The 27,374-nt window shown below is 41.9% G+C and overlaps 1 protein-coding gene and 1 pseudogene across 1 annotated transcript; both read left to right on the plus strand.

The window, feature by feature from the left end:
- The first annotated feature begins 275 nt into the window (after window positions 1–275).
- On the plus strand, window positions 276–27,374 carry KLF9 (Kruppel like factor 9). Its single transcript, XM_043979072.1, has 2 exons — window positions 276–1,605; window positions 27,011–27,374. The coding sequence occupies exons 1-2, from the start codon at window positions 1,104–1,106 to the stop codon at window positions 27,238–27,240; spliced, it is 732 nt and encodes a 243-aa protein (XP_043835007.1). The 5' UTR covers window positions 276–1,103; the 3' UTR covers window positions 27,241–27,374.
- On the plus strand, window positions 13,731–13,851 carry LOC122737849 (annotated as a pseudogene).

A 27,374-nucleotide genomic window follows, 5' to 3' on the forward strand; every position in this document is an offset into this window, starting at 1 on the left:
GCCCACTGACTGCGTGCTGTGTGTCACCAAACCACACGTGTGGAATGGGACCCGGTCTAGCAAAGGGGAAAAGGTATAGAGAAAGACTCCAAGCCGGCTGGGCCCGGGTCCTAGACCCACCCCCCGCCCCAGGCCATTACCCTTTTAAGCGGCAGGCTGAAGGGCTGTAGGGGTAGCACGAGGCATTGAAACGGAACAGTCGGATTGGCCACACGCCTCAGTTATAGACGCACCCTCTCCTCCAAAAGGCCATTCTGACTGGCAGGGGGAGAAAGTAAACAGAGTTGAATCACCCTTCTCGCTGGCCAATTGGAGGGGGTTTGGATTGTGACGTGATGGGATTCTGCGAAATTGTTACTGAGCAAGAGAATGCCGGAACAGTGAGGACCGGCAGGAGAGGGGGGAGTGGATCGGGCTGTGCACGGGGGCAAAAGTATTTCTTAGACCTAGATTTTTTTCTGCTATCTCCAACCGGGTTTTTTGCTTGCTTTGGGTGAATACGTGGAGAAATCTAACGAAGAAAATTGGGCAGCTGGGAATTGCGGAGCTCCCTTCTGCATTTTTTTCTTTTTAGCTCTTACCCCTCCCGGAACGCCTTGGGTTCTTTTTTTTTTCCCCAATAGAAATCATAACTTGAAATCGCCACGTGTGGCATCTTTCCAAGACAGCCTTATTATTAGAGAGTCCGTTGAGCTTGTCTGTTGGGATTGATTGGAAAGCTGGAGGGGCCCGCTAGTCCCAGGTAAGGGAGGGCTTTGGGAGAGTGAGAAAGCCCCCCACTGTAGCCCCGGGTTGTGGATGCTGCGTTTGGAGTCACTGGTTGTTACGTAAAGATGAGGGGTTGAGGTCGACTTCTTGCGCGGATTCCAAAGCGCACGGCTCTCTCCTCCCCGCCCCCTTGGCTCCGCGATCTCGCTCGTCGGGGGAGAGGACGAGCTGATTGATCGGAGGGGGAAAAGAGGGGGAGAATAATAAAGCAAATAATAATAATACTAATAAAACAGCAAGCAAACTCCAGGAGGTACGACAGGAGTTGGGGGGGAAAGTTGGTGCCGCTGGACTTAGGTACCTCCTGCTCCTCCCTGCGCCCTCTGGCCCGCACCATGTCCGCAGCCGCCTACATGGACTTCGTGGCTGCTCAGTGCCTGGTTTCTATTTCCAACCGCGCTGCGGAGCCGGAGCACGGGGCCGCCGAGGCGGAGAGGCTAAGGATGCCCGAGCGAGAAGGGACGAAGGAGCACGGTGACCCCGGGGATACATGGAAGGACTACTGCACTCTGGTCACCATCGCCAAAAGCTTGTTGGACCTGAACAAATACCGACCCTTGGCCACCCCTTCCCTCTGCAGCGACAGTATCGAAAGCCCCGATGAGGACCTGGGATCCGACAGCGACGTGACCACCGAATCTGGGTCGAGCCCTTCCCACAGCCCCGAGGAGAGACAGGATTCTGGTGGGGTGCCCGGCTCTCTCTCCCTCCTCCACCCGGGAGTGTCTGCAAAGGGGAAACTAGCCTCTGAAAAGAGACACAAGTGTCCATACAGTGGATGTGGCAAAGTCTATGGAAAATCCTCCCATCTAAAAGCCCATTACAGAGTGCATACAGGTTAGCGGTGGTCTCTCACTTAACCGAAGGTGCTGTTGGGGTTAACTGTTTGCGTGCCAGCCTCTGGCCGTGTGCAACGTTGGTGGTAGTTAAGGACGCTGCACTTTTCCTAAAGGTTGCAAATTTTGGAGAGGAAAAAAGAGAGAGAGAGAAACATATTGGATAAGATGGTTTGTGCTATTTTGAACTCTTTAAAATAATTTAACTGTTTGCTTTTTAAACTTTTCTCCTCCCTGCTTTCAGTTTTTAAAAAATTGTATTTTTCCCTCGTTGAAAAATCCTAAAGTGAACCTCTTTAATTAGAGCCCACCTTTTAAAAATAATGGCACATTGTTAAAATCTCATGCGCAGATTGTGTATTGAGTGCCAAGGGCGTTAAAAAGGCTTGCGAGGTGGCTTTCGAGGTGAGCAGATTGTTTGACCCACCCCCATTCCCACTTTCTTTCCGCCTCCCTCCTCTTCTCCCTTTTCCCTTCTTTTCCTCTCTCCTCTCTTACTCCCAAGGCTCCCTACATCCCTACAATTGGAGTATCCTGCCTGGGTAGGTAAATTCGAAAAGGCAGTCAAATAGCATCTCTGTTCTCCCCACCTTTCCTCTTGTGGAATTGGAGTAAATCAGACAAAATCGAAGGTTTTATAGACAGCCATTTAGGGATGCCTCTCATTTAGCTTTATGCTGGCTACTTTTCTGGGCTTGCCAAGATGGCTTTAAATTTGGCCAAGAGTCCCTGGAGAGGTTTAAAATAACACTGCTTAGGGCAGCAGAGCATTTTGACCAAATGATGGACAACAGGCCAGCTACATTGCTGGTTTGCTCCTTACCAAATCAGATATCTGAGTTAATTCTCCTTATTCAGTTATGTGTGTCGCCCCCACCCATGAGCCAAGCAGTGAGACTCAGGGCGTGGTTCATTTCAGAGGTCCTGGCTTGGTAATGAATGTTGGGAGGCTGTTATTAGAAACAATGTCGAACTGGTGCTCCTAGGTAAAGCAAAATGAAAAATAGTAAATGGAGTAGAGAACTGGATCATTGACAGTGAGAAGACAGACATCCGCAGTATAAAATCCTCCTTGGGAGACTTACAAGTCCCTTAATGAGCCAAATCTGGCTCTGTTAGACAGACACACCAGGGAAAAGTTGTAAGACCTTAATACTATGAGACTTTAATCCACCATTTTTAGAGGGCCCAGTTACACCTGCTGTTCTGATAAAACAGCCTGGGTCTTGGCCACTGTGAAATCACCATTAGCGTGACACCATGTTTAGAAGGCTTACCTGTGTTGTGGAAGCAAGCACTTACTAGATAGAGCTTTTTTTGAGGCAGTAAATGGAAACTGTGAAGGTAATGCTTTCACTTTTCAGTTTTAAAATGGGAATAGGTTGGGGTTGGTTTTTGTGTTGGTTTTTTATTTGCTTTCAAAGAAAAGCCAGGTAACTACTACCCATATTTTCAGGATAAGGCTTCTCCCCACCCTACATCCCCCATGTTAGAGCTTGTTACTTAAGGTTTAAAACTAGGTTTTCTTCGTTTAAATGACTGGCTTTAGTTTTGATCACTGTATCACAGTACTGTACTGGCCAGAGGTGGTTATCATCTAGCAGCTGTTTTGTTGGCCTTGCAGGCTCAGGCCTGTTCCCTGGTAGGCAGGAATCCACATCATTACTGACTGCCACCTTTAACAAAGAGGCTGGAGGTAGAATGGACCCAAAGGTCAACATTTCCCTTCTGGACAGCCCCTATTAGGTCAAGTGGGAGAGTGAGAAGAGACTTCTCTTGTTGCTTCCTAGGACTTATTATTATAAAAATTACAAAAATTTCTATCTCTGGGACTGTCAGTGAAGTGGTTTTCCCAAATACTTACAGTTTCTTCAGAAATGGTTGCTCCCTGTGTCTGTGTGCAGCTGTTTAATTAGTCATGAGACCATACCTCAAGCTACCTCAGTAGGATGTTTTGCCCAGTGAAAAGTGTGAAAATGTTAACCCATATATATGTATGTGTATATATATATATATATATATATATATATATATATATATATATATATATATATATATATATATATATATATATATATATATATATATATGTGACAGCCTTTTAAAATTCTCCAGCCAGCCTTTAAAAACTATAAATATGGTGATTGCAGGTGTCTTGTTTATAATCTGCAGGCCTGTAATCCTAATGCAGTCGTTGAATACGGCCATTGGCCCATGTAAATGGAATGTGGACCGAGCTCCCACTACAGGAAGCAGATTTAAAGATACCATAATTAAGGGTCCTTGTAGTGGCCAAAGGAATTTTTGGTGGCACACCCCCCCCAAAGCTTTAAATGCAATTTCAAGGTAAGATTAGCTGTTAAATTCCTCAGTCTTGGTCTCTCTTCTGCACAGATAGATTATCTAAGAATTGTGGTTTTTATTGGTGCTAGATTCTGAAGAAGAGAAATTAATTACATAATAATGGCCTACAAATTATGAGACTCTTGACAGAGGCCTCACTAGGAAATACTTCCTTCTCTCTGCAAGTTCCAAGAGCTGCGTCCCTAGCCCAACCCAGCACCCATATTTCAAGAACCATGCTGCACCCCAGATACTGAGCCCAGTCCAACTGCACCACTAGTGACTCTGGAAGGTGACACATTTAACACAGTTCATCTCTCTCGTGTCATTGTATAAAAGGGTACTGAGTTTATTTTGTACACATATACATACACTAGACACACATACCCATACATATGTATACAGACACAGCATTAGATATTGAGTTAGAGGACCCGGATTTGAATCCTAGGTCTGCTACTTAAAACCTTTGTGACCTTGGGTCACCCCACTAGGCCTCAGCTTCCTCAATTCAGAATGAGAAGGTTAGACTAGATAATATCAAAGGTGCCTTCTACTTCTAAGTCTACACTCCTATTATTTGGACATGTATACATAATATATACCTATATGAGAAATACTATTTCTATGTGAAGGTATATCTTGTTCAGTTGTTTCAGTGATGACCGTATTTGGGGTTTTCTTGGCAAAGATGCTGGAGTGGTTTGCCATTTCCTTCTCCAGCTCTTTTTGCAGAGGAGGAAACTGAGGCAAACAGGGTTAAGTGACTTGGCTAGGGTCACACAGCTAGTAAGTGTCTCAGGCCAGATCTGAACTCAGGAAGCTGAGTATTCCTGATTCCAGGTCTAGCACTCCATCCACTGCACCTTCTTGCTGGCCCCATATGTGTATATTATGTAGTATACATATGTGACATGTATATCCTGTTATTAGTATCTATATGTTTAACGCTGTATGGGGAAGCATGTATATCTATGTGTATCTACACATGTGTACCACATGTATTAAATGGACATATAATTACATTAGCACACACCTGCATGTGGTTTCTCATTCACTACCAGTGTGACCTTGGACAAATGACTTAACCTCTCTCAGCCTCAGTTTCTTCACCTGTAAAATAAGGGAGTTGGACTAGATCACTGCTAGACTTCTAATTCTAAATTTATGACTCTAGGAGGTACTTAGATCTCAATTTGAAGTAACAAATGACCCCTACAGGCTGGCCTGGTGGTCAGCTCAGAAGGGCATTTGAAGTCTTCAGTGCAGCTGCTGCTTTTTCCCTTTTCTTTATGGTTATCTCCTTTATCATTGCTAGTCCACTCAACAAAGGTTTCTAGAAGGCAGTTTGACTAGATATATAAAAAACAGTGTGTAACCTTGATCCTGGTTGAGTTCACAGTTCTTTCAAAATGTTACTTCAATTATCTGTTTCTATCTCTTTCTCCTTCCCACCACCTTTGAGTCAACAAATATTGATTTTCTGTGCAGAGGCACTGAGAATGCAAGAATCAAAATAGAAATAGTATTTACCCTCAAAAAGCTTACATTCTACTGGGAATCTTTATAACAGATATTTTGTTTACATGGGTAAATGAACACAAAAATAATACAGAGTAATTTCAGGATGGAGAGAGAGAGTAAATGCCTGTGGGATTTGGGAAAGGCCCCAATAGAAATGGTATCTGAGCTCTATCCTAAAGGAGGCCAGGATTCCTGGGAACAAGACTACTTGTTCCATGAAAAATACTGATTAGTGACCAAGGCCTGAGAGAGAGTCATTTGAATGGCACTGCTTTAGCCAGGAGTCAAAACCCTTTGAGAATAGGGTTCTCTTCAATCCTTGGCCCCATTATTTCAGGCATTTGGTTTAAAGAAGGCCTTCGTTCATAACAAAGGTGACCTCTACTTCTCTAAGCACAAAGGCATAGTGCCTTGTATATAGCAGATACACAATAAATGTTTGCTGGCTCAAATTGCTGTCTTCCCCCTTGCCATCCAGAGCACTGCTTGAGGGACTATCAGAAGATCTGGGTTTATATCCCACCTCCAATGCTTACTGCTTATGTGACCTTGAGAAGTAACTGACTTTCCTGGGCAAAGCAAGGAGGTCCCTTCTAGCTGTTGGTCTATAATTCTTTGACTTCTTGATCCTATGTCTCGTATGCCAGGCCTCAGAAATGTAAGAGGACAGTATCCCATTACTATGCCTTTATCTAAGTAGCACTATTATGTCTTGGGGAAATAACTGAAATTGAACAGAGGGCTTTGTTGTTCAGTTGTTTTCAGTCATGCCCGACTCTTTGTGACCCTGTAAGGGATTTTCTTGGCAAAGATACTGGCATGGTTTGCCATTTCCTGCTCCAGTGCAGTAGGCAAACAGAGGTTAAGTGACTTGCTCAGGGCCACACAGCTAGTAAGTGTCTGAGGCTAGATTTGAATTCAGGTTTTCCTGACTGCAAGCCTGGAACTCTATCCACTGAACCATCCAGCTGCCAGGTAATGTCTAACCTTTGCATTGTTATGTAAAGCTTCCTGAATTCTTTTAGGAAAAAAATAAAAGTTTACATTAGTGAAATAGAGCAAGAGACTGCAGGCAGGCATCAGACTGCAAAGGGAAAAGATTGGCCAGCTACTGCAAGGTAATGTTTACCTAGAGAATTTCTGCTTTCCCTTCTAAGTGTTAGGTTTGGAGCATAAGCACAGCTGATTGTGTAACCAGCCTTGCAGAGCATAACTAAGGGCCTGGTGATTTGTACAAGGGCAGGTTTGGTGCTGAGTCCCACGTGCCAAAGACAGATGACCAAAAGAAGGGAAAGGACCAGCATCTGCTACTTCTGAAGCTCTGGGCTGGCTGCTCCTTCCCCAGGGACGTGGAGGTGCACCCTGGGGTGGGGATGCCAAGGAGGACTTGGGAGCTCCACTCCAGTAGTTCAGGAGGGGAGAAGGAGGGGGGGGGAATGAAAGTGGAAGTTCTGGGCCAGAAGAGTGACTGTTGCCGAGACCTGATGTTCAATGGCAGGCAGCTGGTCACTACTTTCATTTAACCCTTCCTGTGCCATGGCAAGAATAAAGTGAGTTCTGCCTAAATTACTCAGTGAAGCCATTTTCCTTGATTGTCTTCTCAAAGTATGTGTAGAAAGAGGGAAAGTACAACTGTTGGAGGACTTGGAAAATGGGAGGGTGGTTGGTTATTAAAGATTTCATGTCACCAGCCCTAAGTTTGAATCTCGACTACTTGTGTGATCTTGGGCTTGGCCTCAGTTCTGCATATGTAAAATGAGGGGTTTGGATTTATTATTATTTTTTTTTTTGCTGGGGAGGGGGGTAGGGCAATGAGGGTTAAGTGACTTGCCCAGGGCCACACAGCTAGTAAGTGTCAAGTGTCTGAGACAGGGTTTGAACTCAGGTCCTCCTGAATCCAAGGCTGGTGCTTTATCCACTGCGCCACCTAGCTGCCCCCTTGGACTTTTTTTTTAAATAGAGGGCGGGGTGCCTCAAGAATTGGTGGGTTCCCCTTCCTTTGAGCACATGTAGACTGAACAATGTGGTCATGATGAAGGATTGGACTAGACAGCCACTGATGTCCCAGCTCTAAGATTCTATGATTCTGTGATCGTTATGTCTAAGGTCCCTTTGAAATTTATATCCATGATCCCATGTAAGAATTAAGGTTTGCTCACAGCAACCTTTTAAGTATGGTGGTGTATTTATTGTGTAATACTCATGTCAATTCAGGCACATTAGGGGAAGAATGTAACCTGAAGAAAAGGGATTTTTTGGCCTCCTAAAATGACTGTCCATCAGATTTATATTCCAGCCTAATTACCATAGACATATTCCAAGAACTAACTATTCTATAATATCAGTGGGAAATTCCCAGATAGAATTTCCCAGGGATAATCTCTTTGTTTTATTGGGAAAAGAGTGAACCAGAGGGTCTTCCTGAACAATTTCACAGGGGTTGGGGGTGGGGCTGGGGCTGGGGAGTGGGCCAGATTATTTCCTAGTATCCACTCTTTCAGGAGTCTTTAAAAAACAACCTGGCAGGCCTTGGAGGGAGCTTGTTTTCTAACCCATCAATTTGATTACTTGGTACTTTACAGTGATTAGCATTCTGGATGGAATAAGCTCCATGTCCAGTAATCATTACTTCCAGCTCTTCAGTTTTTCCTTCAGCTCCTCTCACCCAGAAGGGGGAAAAAAATAAAAGCTCTCTAAATTTCATCCCATGGTTGCCACAACCCCTCTCCTCCTAAGGCCCAACCCTCCCTTGTCTAATGTTTCCCTAGCAAGCCTATCAAATGAGATAATGTACATAAAAATCCTGGTCAACAGAAAACTGCATAACTGTGAGTATTCTGTTCTAAGTCCTGCTGGGACAATTTTTGAGACCATAAATCCTTGCTGGGTTGGTCATTGTGAAAGGGCATTTTCCAGTGCTGTGAACCAGATGACCCAAAACATGGCACAAAGGGAAAGGAGCAGGACCCTCAGCCCTTGACTCCCCGAGCTTCACACTACTGCCCTGGTCCTTTTTCTTATTTGAAGCTTAACCACTGTCTCAGGGCTGTATCCGGTTTTCAGTGGCCAGGACAAGATTTAACTTGGGCTATTTACCCACTTCCGTGGCCATAAGTTGGGAGAGAGTCAATAGAATTTTGGGTCTGGAAGGGATTTTGATAGCCATCTGGGCTATGCCCCTGCCTTCAGGGGGAGAAAGGGCCTACTTAGACAGATGGAAATTTGTTCTTTTGGTAAAAACTCTCCCTGAGAAGGAGATTCTCCCAGGGGCCTGAAATAGCCAGTCCAGTCTAGGGTTTAACACCCTGGCCTTATACTACCTCCTGTCAGCTGGGTGAAATGGTGATAGTTCAGCAGGAGGCTGCCAGCCTAGGCCTGGTGACTCCTGACCTCTGGGTATTTGGGCACTTCCTTAGTTGTCCTTTGGCAAACCTCACAGGAACAACCACCTTTTTTTTCTGACCCCACCCTTCCTGAGGGCCTTCACTACATCAGAATGTCCTTAATGCCATTTGACTGATGAAGGCAAAGAGAGTCCATTAAGATGCCATTTTAAGCAATTCTTTTTTTTATGTTTATGTTTAATGCTGGCCTCAACCTTTCCCTCCAGCAAATCACTGGAGCAAATGAGAAATTGGTGCATTATGACCTTCAGAGTTGGCGTTTCCCACAGAGAAAACTCACAAGGAGAGAGAGATAGAGAGTGAGACATATATTTTTTCATGCCTCTAGTAGTGAAAGCCACTTATTTCCATTTGCAAATCAAGTGTATGCATGTGGCATGTGACCAGGAGTCCTTTTTCCTAAGCTTAGTGATGAGACTATTGGAAATCTTATGTGGCATGTGGGAAAGAGAACTCAGAATTGGGACCTGAGATTGGAAGTCTGAGACGTTGGACGATGTTTCCAGTATACCCCTGTGGTGGTTACTGAGTCCACTATCTACCCATGATTAACCAGCCCTTCCACTTCTGGATAAACTGAGAACAAGAGGACGTTTGGACAAGGAGCAGAATCTGTCTCTGAATAACCAAATTAAACCTTTATGGTGATTGAGAAAGTAAATATATAAAACCCAAAGCAAATTTAAGAATGACCTTTTAAAAAAAATGGTGGGAGAGAAATTTCAGCTTTCTAGAACAAACAAAATGTGAAATGTGGGCCATCTTGTTTTATGTTAAGGCAAGTGTGAGCAAGTTATAATCTAGGTCCTACCTTCTTCACCTCTGGCTTAAACAGGCAGTCCCCTGGGAGAGAGAGTTCCTGCCAAGTGTGCCAGTGAGGCAGAAAAGGCCAAAATGGATGCAAAAATTCAGCTTAAGATCTCCCTTGCCAAGTCTGGCTTCTGGGGAATGAATGCCATGTCAGACACGAGCTATGTGATGATGGGCAAGTAACTTAACCTCTCTGGGCCTCCTTTATAAAATGATGGGGTGGGCTAGATGGCCTCTTTTAAATCTGTGATCCGATAATCAATCAATCTATACCTCAATTTTCTCATCTATAAAATGAAGGATTTGTACTTGGTGACTTCTAAGGTTCATTCTTTCTAACTTTAACTCTTTGCTTTTGAAAAGAGACTATTGAATAAGAGGGGAAGGGTCTAAGTAGGCCCTGGCCTAACTTGCTGACACCTTTTCAAGATGAGTGGCTCTTTGTAACAGAGGAGGTCTCTCAGAAAAAAGCTTTCCCCTTAAAATTCACATATGCTACCTGTAGCCACTCAACTTCCTCATTTTTTTTTTTTTGGTGGGGCAATGGGGGTTAAGTGACTTGCCCAGAGTCACACAGCCAGTAAGTGTTAAGTGTCTGAGGGTCGGATTTGAACTCAGGTCCTCTTCTGACTCCAGAGCCGGGTGCTCTATCCACTGCGCCATCTAGCTGCCCCAGTCCTCATATTTTGATTAAGATTTCAGATATTCCAGCCACAACTTGAAGACAATTTTGATAACAGACTTTGAAAAATGTTCTTTGGGCAATATCAAGGAACATGGGATATGGAGTCAAAAGGACTTGGTATCCTTGTCCTGGCTTCTCTCTCTCTCTCTTTCTCTTCTCTCTTCTCTCTCTCTCCTCTCTCTCTTGCTATTTCTGTGATCTATTAATTTTTTAATTTTTTTGTGGGAGTGGCTCAGGTTCTTCCATAAGGTTCCTTGTAGCTCTAAATCCCAGTGATTTGGGGATGCCTGAGAAACCTTGGTCTACACAAGGCTCTTGCTGTAGATAAGTCATTGAGCAATGGCAGCATCTGTAGTCTTTCCAGGAGTCATTATAGGGATCCAGGTTGGATTATCTGGGCTTCCTGCCAATGGAGATGGACCCCACCCCTCTCTACCAAGGCCAGTTGGATTCTGGGTCCCAAAGTCGACATCATTTTCTCTGTTGCTGCCCTCTCTAGCCATGGCTTGTAGTTGTGCTTAAGAAGCTTGGTCCAGTGTATCTTGCAACTTCAGGCCTTGCCCACTCTTACCCTTCTTTTCTTTAGCTAGCTGAGTCTTGCCTCCTGCTTTGATCCTAGAGCAAAAAGCCACCTCCTTTCATCCAAAGATAACCCAGTTGTGAGTCTATAGATCATTCAAAACTACAGATAGTGTAGTCTTAAGTATGGCATAAATAGGAATGTTGCTCTGCTGTTTGGTTCTTCCCCATTCTGGGAGAAGGAGATGTACAGCAGGGAGGAGGCATGGAAAGACGGAAAGGAGCTAAATTTGGGTTTGAGCAGCTCCGACATGGCTCTGCCTTTTTTCCTGACAAACTAGGTCACCTCTGAGGCTTTTTCCTCATCTGCCAAATAGGGCTATTAGACTAGATGAGCTCTATGGTCCAGTTCCAAGGACATAAGATTATGCCCTTCGAGGATGGTTTAGAGCTATAGGCCCCAAGATCAAGGGAACAACGTTTTATTAGAAAAAGTAACCTATTGCCGTTTGAAGAGTTGTGTTTTGGGGGCCCTACTGATGGGTTTCTCTGAATTCAGTTCCAAAGATATAAGGAGAAGGCAGTTAGGTGGCGCAGTGGATAAAGCACTGGCCCTGGATTCAGGAGGACCTGAGTTCAAATTTCGGCCTTAGCCACTTGACACTTACTAGCTGTGTGACGCTGGACACTTAAGCCTCATTGTTCGGAAAAACCAAAAACAACCCCCCAAAATATAAGTAGAGTAAATGCATAAGAGCCTTGGGTTAGGTACTCTCCTGATTTGACGTTGAGATCTTCCTTCCTTCCTTCCTTTTTTAATTGCCTGGAGAGATGGATATAAATATCTCATGTTAACATGAGCATTTGTTATCCTATATGCTAATGTATAATAATATAGGCTTATAGTACATGAAACTGAATTATTTATTTAGCAGTGTATATTGGAGTTTAGGAGGTATCTAACTGCACTTTATACAACCATAGCACCATAATCATCTTAAGAGGCAAAAACCCCTCCGAAAACCAAAAACCCTACACCTAAAAATAACTCCTAAAAACACATGCAGAGAAATGGCTCCAAGCCCTACACAGACACTATTGTGAGGCACTATGGGTTTTGAAACCATTGTTTGTTTGTTTGAACATCAGTAATGGAGAAGGATGTGCCGGAGAACAGCCTTGTTTTTCCTCTTACTGCCAGTCTTATTTCCACACTGTCATTAGCTATAGATGCATGTGTAGTGAAAATCAGTCTTGTCTCATCAGAGGAGAGCATGGATACTGTTTCTGTGCTAACCTCACAGTTCCTCATGTCTTCCATTGTACCACAGCCCAGCCTAAGGGCACTGTGGGGCAGTACCTCCCTGAGTGGTTCTGCACCATTGCTGATGAGATTTGGTCCTAGTAAACACTCTTGAGTCAGGTGTCCTCCTACCTCCTACCTAAGGGGGAAAAGACAAGAAGGAATTTCAAGAGAGATGCACACACCAGAGCTTTTGTGGTACTGAATCCAGGCTATTGAATGGACTAACCTAGACTCTTTGGCATTTTGAAGTCAGGAAGACCTGAGTTAGAATACGTCTTACCTGTGGGACCTTGGGCAAGTCACTTACCCTCCCTGGGCCTGTTTCCTCATCCGTAAAATGAGGAGGTTGTACTCAGTGATCTCTCCGTGGCCCTTCCACTTCTAACTGTGATCCTATGAACCTCTGCTGTTTTCCTGATCTCATCCTTTCAGCTTGTAAAAGGCATCGTACTTCTAAGAGGAGAAGTAAAACCACAAAGAGGAATTGGCTGGTCTTGGTCATGGCAACGCTAACCCATTCAGCAATCTCCTCAGTCCATGCTGGGTGAGGGGTACGTGGTAGCAAGAAGGGAGACTTTTATCCCCAACATCTCAAGGGAAGGGGCATGTTACAAGTAGAAAACAAAGTAGAGCAAAGCTTGTATTTAGAACCGTGTCTTGGGTATAATCTGTGAAAGCTGGTCTTCTGCTGGCCGGGGCCTTTTCTTTACATCAGAATTACAGATGAATTATGGCCCCTCGTTGAAAGTTGACGACACAGTTTAGGCAAGGCATCTGTGTGTCCTTTCCCCTTCTGCTGTCCAGGACAGGCTTTGAGACTTCCTGTATGTGCTGCTTGATTTCCATACCGATATGTTGGTATTTGTACCAATACTAAATGCTTGTATTATTTACATGTGTGTATACATACTATATACACACAGGAGGCCTGTGACTTTTTTTGTCACAGAGAATTCTTATGGTAATTCTCTAGACTAATGTAGTTGGCAATGAACTGTAACTTTTAAGTCTTAGAGCATTATCTGGGGCACTAAGAATGTAAGTCACATCAAAGGACCTTAGAAATAATCTTATCCTCATGACAAATATATCCTTATAATTTATGCCCTTTATAATAACATTAAAAAATGCCTCCTCAGACATCCTCTTCTCCCTCTCCCTAGTCAAGGCTCTAGTGGATGGTTTTGAGAAGCTTAAGTTCTATATTGTGGGAAAGAAAAGAGTGGATCCCTAAGTGAAAAAAAGTTCTAAAACTATTCCTGTAGGGTCATTCTAGCCTTTTTAAACAGATGCTTAATAATTCCTTTATCCATCTATCCATCAAACCCAAAGGTCTTAACGTAGTATAGTCTTTTCTACCTAGTGGCCATTCAACAACTTGAACCCCACCTTCTAGCAGTTGAGAAGTATTCTAGATTTTTTTTCTTTGCTTTGTCAGATGTCATTCTGGCTAGGTGTCTCACTCAGCTACCTCACTTATAGATGAAGACAATTTATATATTTAGGTGGTCACTAAGAATCATTTTGAGCTTCCAGTATTACATGAAAGGAGAAAAAGTTAGCATTTCCCTTGATGAAGTCAGAAGAGGCCACAGTTGAATCAGGGTTCTTAATGTGATGCATAGTGAATTTGTTTGATATTTGATAAGTTATTTTAATATACCATTATAGTTTTTAGATATGTGATACACAGGCATATTAGAGTATATTACCTATCTAATGTGGTATTATATTGATATATAATTTAAATATTATAATGCTTTGTAATCCCTGTGTATTTTATTTATGCATTCAAAAAAACAGTTTTCTGAGGAGGCCATAGATTTCCCCAGACTGTTATAGGGTCCCATGCAGTAATGTACTGGTAAATGTTTAACAACTGACTTGGGGTGAGGGGTGTATGGCACACCACACCCTTTTAAGTTTAATGTGCATCATTAACATTTTCTCCATCACTTTCTATGTCTAGACAATCAACATAACAATAATCAGCCCTGATTTGCTTCTTTGCTGAGTTCCAAGGTTTTACCAGCAGGCTCCACCCTGGGACTAGGACACAAAAAAAGAACACTGGCCCTTCTAGTTGGCAAAATTCCATGTTGCTCTGTGTGTGTGTGTATGGTATGTTTTAACACACACATGGTTAAAATATTACCAACTACTTTGGGGCCTCTTACTGTGTTTTTGAGACAGTGTGAAGTGAAAGAATGCAGAAGTGGGAGTCCAGAGACCTAGCTTTTTAATTCCAACATTGCCACCAGCTGTTTGATGTTGAACAAATCACTTATTTCTCTGACACTGTCTCATTGTCCTCATAAAATATGGGACTTCACTTAGATGCTTTTGAAGGTCTCTTGGTCAAGTCTCTTAGATCATCTGTAAAATGAAGGGGTTGAATTAGATGACCTCGTGGTTCAGTAGTAAGAGTGCTGAACTGTTTTGCTGAACTTGGAATCATGGGGACCTGAGTTCCAATCCTAACAAGTCACTTAATCTCTGTGGGCCTTGCTTTCCTAGTCTTTAAAAATGAGTGGGGTTGAACAAGATGAAGGCCTTATGATCCCATGGAAAGAGCACAACCTCCCTTGACTCTTCATCTGTAAAAAGAAGTTATTGAAACAGATGGCCTCTGAGGTCCCTTCTGGGTCTCTCTGTATGATCCTTCCAGCTCTGAATTTTATAATCATGAATTAGTTTGTCATTTTTGATCTAATGATACCAAGAAGCTTTCGTCTGTATTTTTGTTTGAAAAGTAAGGTTCAAGGCGGGCAGCTAGGTGGTGCAGTGGATAAAGCACTGGCCTTGGATTCAGGAGGACCTGAGTTCAAATTTGGCCTCAGACACTTGACACTTAGCAGTGTGACCCTGGGCAAGTCACTTAACCCTCATTGCCCCGCCAAAAAAAAAAAAAAGAAAAGAAAAGGTTCAGGGTCTTGTAGTAGGGGGTCTTTTCATTTTTTATAGTTGTATCCCTAGTGCCTGCAGCTCCCATATCTGACTGCACAGCCACAGAGCCTGTGGCTCTTCAAGGTGCTGAGCCATGATCGTCCTTGACAGGTAGAAGCCTACTACTACTACTACTACTACTACTACTACTACTACTACTACTACTACTACTACTACTACTACTACTACTACTACTACTACTATCCGTAGTGCCTGGTACAGGTGCCTGGCCCACAGCAGGCACATAGTCAATACTTGCAGATTGATTGGCTGATATCATCTCATATGGGCATAACATACATTGGGATAGATTTTAACATATTCATGACATCATAGATTGAAATTTTCAGTTTTTAGAAAATGAAATATGTAAAGTCTAAATGTTTGTTGAATTTAATTGAGTTTAATTGAACCCTAAAAGTATATAGTACTATGAGTACCATCTAGCATTTATAGCTTACTATGTACAAATATTATCTCATTTGAACTCACAACATTTAGGAGGAGATAGGTGCTATTATTGCCCACATTTTACAGTAGGAAACTAAGGCAAAAAGAAGTTCAGTGACTTGCCCAAGATCACATAGCTAGTAAATATCTGAGGCTGGTGTTGAACTCAGGTCTTCTTGATTTCAAGCCTACCACTCTATCCAGCTGTACCCACCCAGCTGCATCCATCCCTATCCCCTCCACTATTTCTTCCCACCATCCCTACTTTCCCACTCTGCACATACACATGCATGCACAGCACACATGGGTGCACAAACACATTTTTCTCATTCTGCAAGTTGCTGGATGTGGTTCTTTCCTCCCCTATTGATCTTCTCATGACCATCCTCCTCCTCTGTACCCACTCAGCCTTTAAGGAGAGGACACAGGCCTTTCCTCTCCTCCTTAGACTTGCTTCATGAAAAAGGCAGACAACTCTTTCAGTCGGTTAGTTCATATGTCTAAATCTGGATGAGTTCAGAGGGGCCATCTAATCAAACCTCCTCCGTGTTATAGATAAAGACACGGAGGCCCAGAGAGATCATGGGATTTTCCCAAGGTCACATAGAAAGCAAACAGAAGAGTCAGTTTTGGAACTCAAGTAGGTGACTCAGTGCTTTTTTCTTTCAGGGAAACAAGGCTTGGGGTGGGGGGGGGGAGGAGTGGGGGAGAACAGTATAAATAATAAACAGACAATGAGTTTACAAAGTTACAAAATTCCTAACCTTTCAGCTTTGTCAAATTTGCAAATATGTGGGGAATTTAGCCCAATTCTCTCATAGTCCCTCAGCTCTGGCCGGGTTAAACTTTCAGATGTTCTTGGGGCCAGCCTGCCGCATCCCTCCGGGCAAATTGTTAGCTCTAGTCCTCCCTTTCTTCTTGTAGATTTTGGTTGGGATAGGTGCTTGTTTTCTCAACCTTTCCAGAGTCTGCTCTGCTGATTGTAGCTGTGGGTAAGGAAGCCCCAAGCTTATGAGAGTTCTCATTTTCCTAAGTCCAGATGATTTTTCTGGGTTGTCTGACTGGCAACTTAGCACCTGTAGGACATATTCTTTTACTTCTCTGGGCTTTAGATTCCTCATTTGTAAAATGCGAGGCTAAATGCTGTCTAAAGTCACTGGGGCAGGATTTAATTTAATTTCCCTGAGCCTCAGTTTCGTCATTTGTAAAATAAAGTTGTTGAGTTAGATGACCTTTAAATTCTTTCAGCTCCAGAGCTACAATGTTTTCATCTTTCCTCTTAGTCCTAATTGGTTTGCCAAAGGCAAATTTACTAGCCAGAAGCATCTTCCCTTATTAATGAAAGGCCTTCCACTATAGACCTTTGCCCTTAGACTAATGTGTTGGTCTCCCCTATTCTAATTTGCAGACAAGGCTGCCATGATCCCTCTCCAAAAGCTCTACTGTAAGAACCGATACAGTCCTTTAGCATGGGTTCCCCCACAGACTGAGCTTCTCAGACTAAACTCTAGCCCTCTGGTAGCCCTCTCATCATATTATTTCTTAGTTCAGATACTGTTTCAATTCCTCTTTCAACCAGTGAATAAGTAAAAGTGCCTACTATGTGCCAGGCACACCATGCCAGGTACTAGGGATACAAGTATAAAGAATTAAATGAATTTAAAGAATTAAAATTTAATTTAAAGAATTAAATGAATGCTGATTTCATGTTCAGGGTACTCCATTATGGTTCATACTCTATTCCCAAGGAAAGTAGCTTTCTAGGATCCAAGTTCTCAATGAAGAAAAAAAATTACAAATATACTGTGAAGAGGGGCAGCCCCCCCATATACATACTTGTGTATATATACCATCCGATTTGTACATACATATATGCACTCATATATACTTATGGGTATACAAAGATACACACATATTTGCGTGTGTACATACATATATACACATATATAACACACTTGTATAGAGGTACCACCTGATTCACAGAATGTATATTACATACATATGTACACACATGTGCCTGTAGTTTTTTCAGTCAGGAACACACACACACACAAAACACACACACACACACACACACACACACACCCTCCACTTGCAAGTAAATGTCAGGTCTGGCACCACAAGGCAAGAAGAGTTAGGTTATAGTTAGTGTTACAGGATGCTGACTTGCTAGAACCAGGGAGTTTGAATGTCACATATATTACTCCCACTTCCTGAATTTCCAAGACTGGGATAAGAGAGGGAGGCAGCTTCATAGACCGGAAAAAACCCTGACTGGAGTAAGAGGGTCTGAATTCATATTATTGCCTCTCATGCTATACCAACTTGATTTGGGGAAATTAAGAGCTTCCCTGGGCCTCAGTTTTCCTCATCTGTAAAATAAAAAGGTTGGACTTCAATAAATTGTCTCTGAGGTCCCTCCCAGCTCTAGATCCAAAATTCTCATTAAAGATCTACTTTAATGGGTTGTCTGGTTGCCCTGCTAAATCTTCATTTTATAGGTAAGAAAACTAAGTCACCAAGAGGATTAGATTATTGTACAAGATTGAATGATGAAATAGAATATTAGCATTCAGGCAGTATTTTTTTAAAGCATATCAAACTATTATTTCATCCATCTCTGTTTAGTCAACTATACTTCTAGAAAATTAGAGGGTTTTTGTTTCCTGACGCTGTTCAAAATTAGCATGAGTGGAAATGACTTCTTTAGCAAAGAATTATAAGTATGGTCTCCATTCCTGAAGGTTCTGCAAGTTACTTTTTGTTGTTGTTGTTGTTGTTGCCATGAACTGGAATATTTTGCACTTTTAGGAGGGAAAAAGTGACTACTTGAATTTTCTGTCTGCAAGTAATTATTGCCTTTACATCTGGAAGAATCCCAGTTGTTAATGGATCACTCTATTTCTCTATTCTCAGACCCACAAGCTGTCTCAATGGCTTAGGGCACCTCCAAAGCTGTTTGTAAAGGAGCAACCCCAGAGACAAGAACTTTGGAGCTTGTGTGCTTCTCTGAGGCCTGCTTGCTCCTCTTTCTGTGTTGCTCATTTTCTCAGTAACTGCTCTCTGTGGCCAACAACATTGGCACTGATATTTTGGCAACTCAGGTGTTTTTCTTTTGCAGGTAGAACTATAAAAGAAGGATGAAAGGATGGTTAGGAGAAAAGGAAATCAGATACACTAAATCTAGATGAAGTTGCTTTCTTTAGAATTCAAAACCATTCTTCTGCCATGTCAAGATGAAAGGTATTTTAAGCCAGAGAGATTAGAAAGATAGATACATAGACATAGGCATATTTAGCTAGAGATAGCTAGAAAGGCAGAGTTAATGAGTGAGCATTTTTATTAAGTGCTTACTGTGTGCCAGATATTATGCTAAGCACTAGGGATACACATACAGCCCTTAAAAAAGTTAAATTATAATGGAGGAAGACCACATAAAGGGAAGCTGGAAAAGGGGCTAGGGTAGGTACTACGATGACATGAAAGCTGGGCTTAGAGAGGGTGTGGCAGCCTGCGCCCCAGCAAACCAAAGCAAAAACTGATGATGTTTGTAAGAATAAACCCTGAAATCGGAAATAGTTTTAGAAAGAAATTTCTTAGGTTGTTTGGTAGAGCAGAGCAAGCCAGAAAGGGGAGATGGCTCCCTTTCCTCTAGGTTCTGGGAGGGTTATGTGAGATAGAATTTGGATAAGGATCACCTGCACAGGAGCCACAGGTACAGGGTTAAGCAGTTTTGCCCAGAGGACAAACAAGGTAGGTTGAGATGGATATCAGAAAATGTAAACATTCAATAAAATTTGGGTGAAGCCAAAATACAAGAGGAACTCATTAACCAGAGTTTGGGTGGACCTAAAACAACACCTGGGTGTCAAATGCAGAATAAGAATGTTTTGGTTAGATCCAGAAATGGGGAGAACCCAAATTTCCTTCTACCATTTATAGCATTCTTGGAGAGTTACTGAGATCAGGCATCATTCTGGGTTTAAACAGTCTCAATCACATAAAGTTAGATTTAAACGGTATAATAATAATGTATACTGACCTATAAGAGCTGAGGAACCCAGGAATGGAGTCCAGGTTAACTAATAGGGAGGAGGGTAGAGGAGGTGATCCTAGTCAAGGAGACATGACATGGGACTTGGTAGGGGCTGGGAAGTATTCCAGTTACTTATCAGTACTTCAAGGATCCATGAATTTGCTATTGTGGGTCTGTAACCACCAAATGCAGATCTCAATTCCTCTACCCTTCTGTGGCCTCCCCAGAATCATTACAGTCATTAAGCAGCATGGCACAGTGCAAAGAGCCTTGGATTTGGAGTCAGAGGACATGGGTTCACAACCCTCTCACTTCATTTCTCTGCTCCTGTTTTCTTATACAAAAATATTAGGGGGTTGAACTAATTGATTGATCTCCAAGCATACTTCCAGCTATAAATCTATGACTCTAGGAGTGGCTAGGTGGCACAGTGGATAAAGCACCGGCCCTGGAGTCAGGAGTACCTGAGTTCAAATTCGGCCTCTGACACTTAACACTTACTAGCTGTGTGACCCTGGGCAAGTCACTTAACCCCAATTGCCTCACTAAAAAAAAAATTAAAAAAAAATCTATGACTCTTGTGATCATATATATACCTCTACAAACTGAACTGCCCTGGTACCTAGGTCATTGCTGGACCCATATTAGACACTTTTCTATATTGGTAGGTCCTTCCAGGGCTTGAATTCTGCTGGCACAGACTCTTTTTTTTTTTTTTACATATAAGGTATTTTATTTTTTCCGTTAGATGTAAAGATAGTTCTCAACTTTTGTTTATACAAGCTTTACAATTTCAGATTTTTCTCCCTCCCTCCCCTCCCCTAGACAGCAGGTAATCTGATATAGGTTATATCTATATATCTATATACATATGCATATAGATATAGATATATACACACATATATATACACATAATAACATTAATCCTATTTCTGCATTAGTCCTGTTATAAGAGAAAAAATCAGAGCAATGATGAAAAACCTCAAAATAGAAAAAAAACAACAGCACCAAAAACAAAAGAAATAGTATGGTTCATTCAGCATCTATACTCCACAGCTCTTTTTTTTTTTTTTCTTGGATTTGGAGATCCTCTTCTATCATGAGTTCCCTGGAACTCTTCTGTACCATTGCATTGGTGAGAAGAATATAGTCCATCACAGTGGATCAACACTCAATGTTGATGATACTGTGTACAATGTTCTTCTGGTTCTGCTCATCTCACTCATCATCAGCTCACTCAAGACCCTCCAGGTTTCTCTGAACTCCTCCTACTCATGATTTCTTACAGCACAATAGTATTCCATTGTATTCATATACCACAACTTGTCCAGCCATTCCCCAATTGATGGGCATCCCCTCAACTTCCAATTCCTTGCCACCACATAAAGAGCAGCTATAAATATTTTTGTACATGTGGGTCCCTTTCCCCTTTCCATGATTTCTTTGGGAAAAAGACCTAAAAGTGGTATTGCTGGGTCAAAGGGTATGGGACAGACTCTTAAGAAAGTAGCATTTCCATCAATATATCAATGAAGCTTTGGGGATAGGTGATAGGGAACAGATGTGATTCCATTGATATAAGGAACTCCCAGGGAGAAAATTCCCTCTGCCAATGTAGATTGGCATCTACTCTTTGCCTTACAGAAGTTTCCCTTGAGCACTCAAGTGAAGTGACTTGCCTAGGACAATGCACCCAAAATAAATCAGGGACAGGATTTAAGGTCTTCCTATCTCCAAGCACCATTCTCACTGTTAGTAGACTATGATGAATGAATCATTTCTATACAAAAGACAAGCTTATCTTTTAGAAAATATATGCTCGGGGGTGCAGTGGGTAAAGCACCAGCCCTGGATTCAGGAGGAACTGAGTTCAAATCCAGCCTCAGACATTTGACACTTACTAGCTGTGTGACCCTGGGCAAGTCATTTAACCCTCGTTGCCCTGAAAAAAATATATACATATACATACATACACACACACAAACATATGCTAAGATGGCTCATGTACCCAGTCTGGAGGACCTTAAGGAACATTTCCTCTACAGTGCATTTGTGGTTGTTTTTAAGCAATCACTTAATATTAGGACTTTCAAAAGAAAGTCTCATTCCTACAAATCTGCCAGAAATGATCATTTTTTCACTGAAATGGATGGTCACTTTGCATTCAAAGAAGTGCCAAACATTCTAAAATCTCCATGGTTAAGATTTTTTTCAAAGGAATGTTTCTATAGAATAGACTGGAAGCATTAGATCTTTTCTTCTCCCTATCTTGACCAAAGTTAATTCTTTCCTAAATTGGAGGGGGCAAAAGTGAGGGGAAAGAAGAGGGAGGTAGGAGGTGGTGATGTGAAGGTTATGGGGGAAAACTTCTGAAATAGTCTTAGCCTCTCTGATTATGGGATGATTTGCAGATGACTAAGAAGGCATGAATATAAAAAAATAAATTAGAAAAGAGCCTGCTGGGGGCAAGTAGGTGGCTCAGTGGATAAAGCACCAGCCCTGGATTCAGGAGGAACTGAGTTCAAATCTGGCCTCAGACACTTGACACTTACTAGCTATGTGATCCTGGGCAAGTCACTTAACCCTCATTGCCCTGCCCCCCCCCAAAAAAAGCCTGCTAATTTCTTCTTTGAGTTTGTCCACCAGTAAGACATTCCTTGTAAATATACATCCAGATTTCATTTCAGGACTTTGACCAAGAAGAATAAACTTAATTTGAAATTCAGTCAGCTAATCACCAGGTAATTTCTTTAAAAAATGAGGCTTTATTTGAGGAGAGTGGGAAAATCCTTATCCAAAAAAAGAATACCTCTTCCAGTATATCTGAACTTACTATGGATAACTGTGAACTAAAGACAAAGGAGTCCCCTGGGAAATAAATAACCATAAAAAAAACCCAAAAAACAAACAGGTCTAGCCTACACTTGGTACAGTAAGCGACTTTATGAAGTTTTTTTTTCTTCTGCTCAGTGTTTGTCAGAGAATTTCAATTTAGTATGGAAATGGAAGGAGAACAGCTTGTGAACAGTGAAAGTTCAGGATGCCTGTTAAGTTCTCCAGTAGTGTTTTCTGTAAAATTGAGTTTGTTGTATTTATAGGATCCAGGTGCATTTTCTTGGTAATGATAGACATAAAGCATTGTTGACAGGTGTGTTCAACTTTTTCATATGAGAGTGAGAAGATTTGAAGTTCTAGTCCCTGGCTCTGCCACTAACTGACTTGTAACATTGGGCATATCATTTGATTTCTCTAGGTCTCAGCTTCCTCATTTGTATTTTGAAGGTGGTGGACTAAATATTCTCCAAAGTACCTTCCAGAGTGCTAATAGTCTATGAAGATGCCATGACATCCTTTTTTTTTTTCTTTTTCTTTTTTTTTTAGTTAGGCAATTGGGGTTAAGTGACTTGCCCAGGGTCACACAGCTAGTAAGTGTTAAGTGTCTGAGACTCCAGGGCCGGTGTTCTATCCACTGCGCCACCTAGCTGCCCCAAGATGCCATGACATCCTAACCCTCTTTTCCCTTGTTTAGTTTTCCAGGTCTAAAATACAAGTTTACTTATAAGTAATAATATGCAATATTTCTTTTTAAAGCACGAATTTGGTTTAGTGATGTGTTCATTGTATAATAGGATGCACAAACTTTTCTCACTGTTATTTAGAGAAATGGAGAGATTGGCCTTTAAGTGGAAAGGAGATGTTTCTAGTTTAGATATATGCCTCAAAATTGTTCTTTCAAGAGGGTGCCAGAGGATGGATAAGCGTGCAGTACCATTTTCTCTAAGATATCTCTTGGGAATTTAGGATAGTTGTTTTTTGTCTTTGTTTTTGTTTTTTTCCCCAGTGAACTGAAAATCAGCTTTGTGACTGCACGGTGAGGAGGAAACTTATGAGTTATTCTTTTCCAGAGAAGCCTAGCAGAAGATGCTGGCGGCCTTCAATGGCTCATGGCTCTGTGGGTGTCTGTTCTGCCATATGCTTTGAGCATAGGGGATATGACTCAGTGACAGTGGCTGTTTGAGAAGCAATTGACTTTAGAAAAACAAACAAACATGAAATTACACCTGTTAGGGGAGCAATCTGAAATTTTAAACAAAATTTCATAAGTAGTTGATTGGCTATTGACTGTAAGTCTTTATGAAACACCTCTAAATACATACACATTTCTGATCCAGCCATTTCATACACCTGTTTCCAGCTCATGGGAAATTTCTAATGGATATTAGTACTGTAAAGCTTGTCTTCTTAACATAAGAAGTTTAAAATAATATGTCCTCCATAAACCACAGTTTTAGATTAGCATTGATAAACTGTTTTTGTCCACTAAGAATTCTTATCTTTGGTCTCAAGATGAAATTGTAACAAGTAGAATATTTTTTTGTAGTTTGGCTCTAGAGTAGATTGGTAGTGGGACACCATTCAACCCTTTGCAAACCCTGAGGGGGCAGCATTGTAGGCAGAACCAACTGTGTTTAATTTAGTTTAATTAGAGTAAAAAAGTATTTATTGAGCACATATAATGTGCTCAGCACCTCTAGGTGCTTTGGAGGAAGGGGAATGGGGGGAGGTGTTTAGGAAGAGATAACAAAGAAGTATTTGATCTAATCCCTGCCCTCAAGGAGTGCATATATGCATTGAGTAGTCTAGTACCTTTGAACTCAACATTTCTAAACTGAATAGTATACAGTACAGTTTAATCCCTTGAAGTTTGCAAAAGAAAAGATACAAGCTATTTTAAACCTTGTTGCCATTATGAATACTTTAAGGGGGCCCATGACTGTCTTTATTTTTATATTTGCATCTCCAGCATTTAGCATTTTATGTGGCATATGGTAAACAATTGATAAATGCCTTTTAATTCATTAATTGTTCATTTATTATGCCTTAAAAAGTTCCCCCGTTCATTGCTTTTGAGTGTTCACATCCAACTTCTACCATCATATCTAATTCTTCATATGCAGAACTCAGGATTCAAAGGTTTATGGTTGCCTTTTACTGGCATAGCTTTTTGGAGTGTGCTCCATGGCTAACTTGCAACTATAAAAAGATGTTCCAATCTTGGGTGAAGTCAGTCAGTTATTACATTCTAGCCTGGTCCATCTTTTAGTCTGGATGAGAGCAAGCAAGTGGTAGAGTTCCTTATGGTTAATGTCCCTCTTAACAAAAAAATGGGAGATGGGAGCACGTAGTTAATTATAGCTTGCCCCTAAGGTGATAGAGTTTATCATTATCATTATTATTATTTATTATTATTATTATTATTATCCTTATTTCTGCATCTCATTGGCACAGGTTAGAGAATCTGAGGAAAAAGAATGAATAATTTTTGGATGACTCAGATGCACCACGCTGGACAGCTCCCAGCCTCTGTGAGTCTCTCTGGGCTCCAGGAAGGTGAGGATGGGAGTGAGAAAAATAGTCACTCCTTGCACCTACCAAAGGAGCCTCTAGGAAGTTCAGTGAGAAGAAGGGTCTATGTATGCAAAAGCTCCCATCCATGGCACTTTAGGCCGTGTTTGGAAAGACATGAGTAGGCAGGCAGGTGGGGAGAAGTCCCTTAAAAAGGGGAGGGGGGCGGATTCTCCTTTTATTAAGTTCCTTGGCTTCTTTGGGGGAAAAGGCCTTGCTAAATGTGTATGCAGATGTCCCGAGCATTAACAGTCCCACGGAGCTCTCTGCTGGTCAGATCACATCAGGGACATTGTTTTCCATTCTGGCCAACACATTTTTAAGAGGGACCATGACAAGCCAGAGTGTACCCAGAGGAAGGCAGCCAGCTAATGGAGGGTCTGGAAATTAAGTTTGAAAAGGAATAGTTGAAGTTACTAGGGGTGTCAGTATCCAAAGTATGGACAATTAAGGAGAGACAAGAAACTGAAAGTATTTAAAAGGGTTGTCACATCAAAGGATGGAAACAGATCCTCCTCTGTGCTGCTTTAGGGGACAAAACTAGGACCAATGGGCACAAGTTACAGCAAGGCAAACTTTGGCTCAATCTAAGAAAAAACTTTCTCATAGTTGGAACAGGCTGCCAGTGGATGGACTGCCCCAATAAGTACTTCATTCCTCATCCCTGGTAACTATCACAGGATAGATGACCATTTGGTAGACACATGCCTAGCGGGCAGTTTGATGGTAAGGTAGTGCTTGATCTGGAGTCTGGAAGACCTGAGTTCAAAACCAGCCTCAAACATTACCTAACTCTGTGACCCTGGGAATGTCATTTAACCTCTGTCTCAGTTTCCACATATATAAAATGGAGATAATAATCACAGCTACTTCCCAGGGTACTTGTGAGAATAAAAGTAATATAATATTTGTAAAGTGCTTTATACACCCTAAGGCACTATATAAATGCTGGCCATTATTTACAATATTGGAGGAAGGATGCCTACAAGTAGATGGTAGGTTGGACTCAATGACCCATAAGGTCTGTTACAACTTTAAGATTCAATGACTGAAATATTGTCTAGGGCTGCAATCTTAGGTTCTCATTACCTATAAAACAAAACAAAGACCAAAACATTAAAACAACCAGTGGCTCCCTACTCAATATGAAGAAAAAAGAGTTCATCTAATCTCCAAGATTTTGTGTGACCAGGGAAAAGTGCTAAATATAATTCCATTTGGGTAGGTCATAATTATTCCCTGAAGAATTGATCAAGCTTCAGGAAGCTAAGCTGGAAAAAATAAAAAAAGACTCTCGTTCTAGTTCTACCACTTTCTGTGTGGCCTCAGTCAAGTAAGTGCTGAGCCAGTTTTCCCATCTGTAAAGTGGAGATAATTTTAATTGCCCTCCCTACCTCAGAGCTATTATGAGGTTCAATTGAGAGAATCTTTTCAAAAGCACTTAATTTGTAAAAAGGGGCAGCTAGGTGGCACAGTGGATAGAGCCCTGGAGTCAGGAGTACCTGAGTTCAAATCTGGCCTCAGACACTTAACACTTACTAGCTGTGTGACCCTGGGCAAGTTACTTAACCCCAATTGCCTCACTTAAAAAAAAGAGAGAGAGAGTGAGAATAATTTGTAAAAAGCCCTTTATAATCAGTGAAATTCCATATGAATATAAGGTACTATAATTTATCATTGCTTTTCCCAAGTTAATATTGACTGTGGCATGGAGCACACATGGATTTATGGAAAGCAGTATTGTACAGGAGAAAAAATACTTTGGACAAGACCTGGATTTATATGCTGCCTCTGATGCTTCCTACCTTTGTGACTTGGGCAAGTCACTTAACCTCTGTTTGCCTCAGTCCCCTCATCTGTAAGATGAGGGGGTGGGACTAGATGACCACTAAAGTCCCTTCCAGCTCTAGCTCTACAATACTGTGATTTTTAATTAATTTTTTTTTAATTCATACTGTCTTGATTCCCTTCTCCTAGGTGAGCGACCCTTTCCTTGCACGTGGCCGGACTGCCTTAAAAAGTTCTCCCGCTCAGATGAGCTGACCCGCCACTACAGAACCCACACTGGGGAAAAGCAGTTCCGGTGTCCGCTGTGTGAAAAGCGCTTCATGAGGAGTGACCATCTGACCAAGCATGCCCGGCGTCACACCGAGTTCCACCCCAGTATGATCAAGCGATCTAAAAAGTCCCTTGCAAATCCTTTGTGAGACCCTGGTTGTATCAGGGGAGGTCAGGACAGCGAAAAAGACAAAAAAAGAAAAAGAAAGAAAAAAGACCCTCAGAGGCAAACAGACAAACGAAAAAAAAAAAAGCCCCAGAAGTGGCCCATTTTTCAGCACAG

Source organism: Dromiciops gliroides, chromosome 1 (assembly GCF_019393635.1).
Source record: "Dromiciops gliroides isolate mDroGli1 chromosome 1, mDroGli1.pri, whole genome shotgun sequence".
In the NCBI taxonomy this organism is placed as follows: Eukaryota; Metazoa; Chordata; class Mammalia; order Microbiotheria; family Microbiotheriidae; genus Dromiciops; species Dromiciops gliroides.

What these genes read in the sequence shown, in the direction of transcription:
- KLF9 (XM_043979072.1), top strand. Translation starts at nt 1,104, where the DNA reads ATGTCCGCAGCCGCCTACATGGACTTCGTGGCTGCTCAGTGCCTGGTT. An exon ending in CCATTACAGAGTGCATACAG is followed by an intron (nt 1,606 to 27,010) that starts GTTAGCGGTGGT and finishes CCCTTCTCCTAG; the next exon opens with GTGAGCGACCCTTTCCTTGC.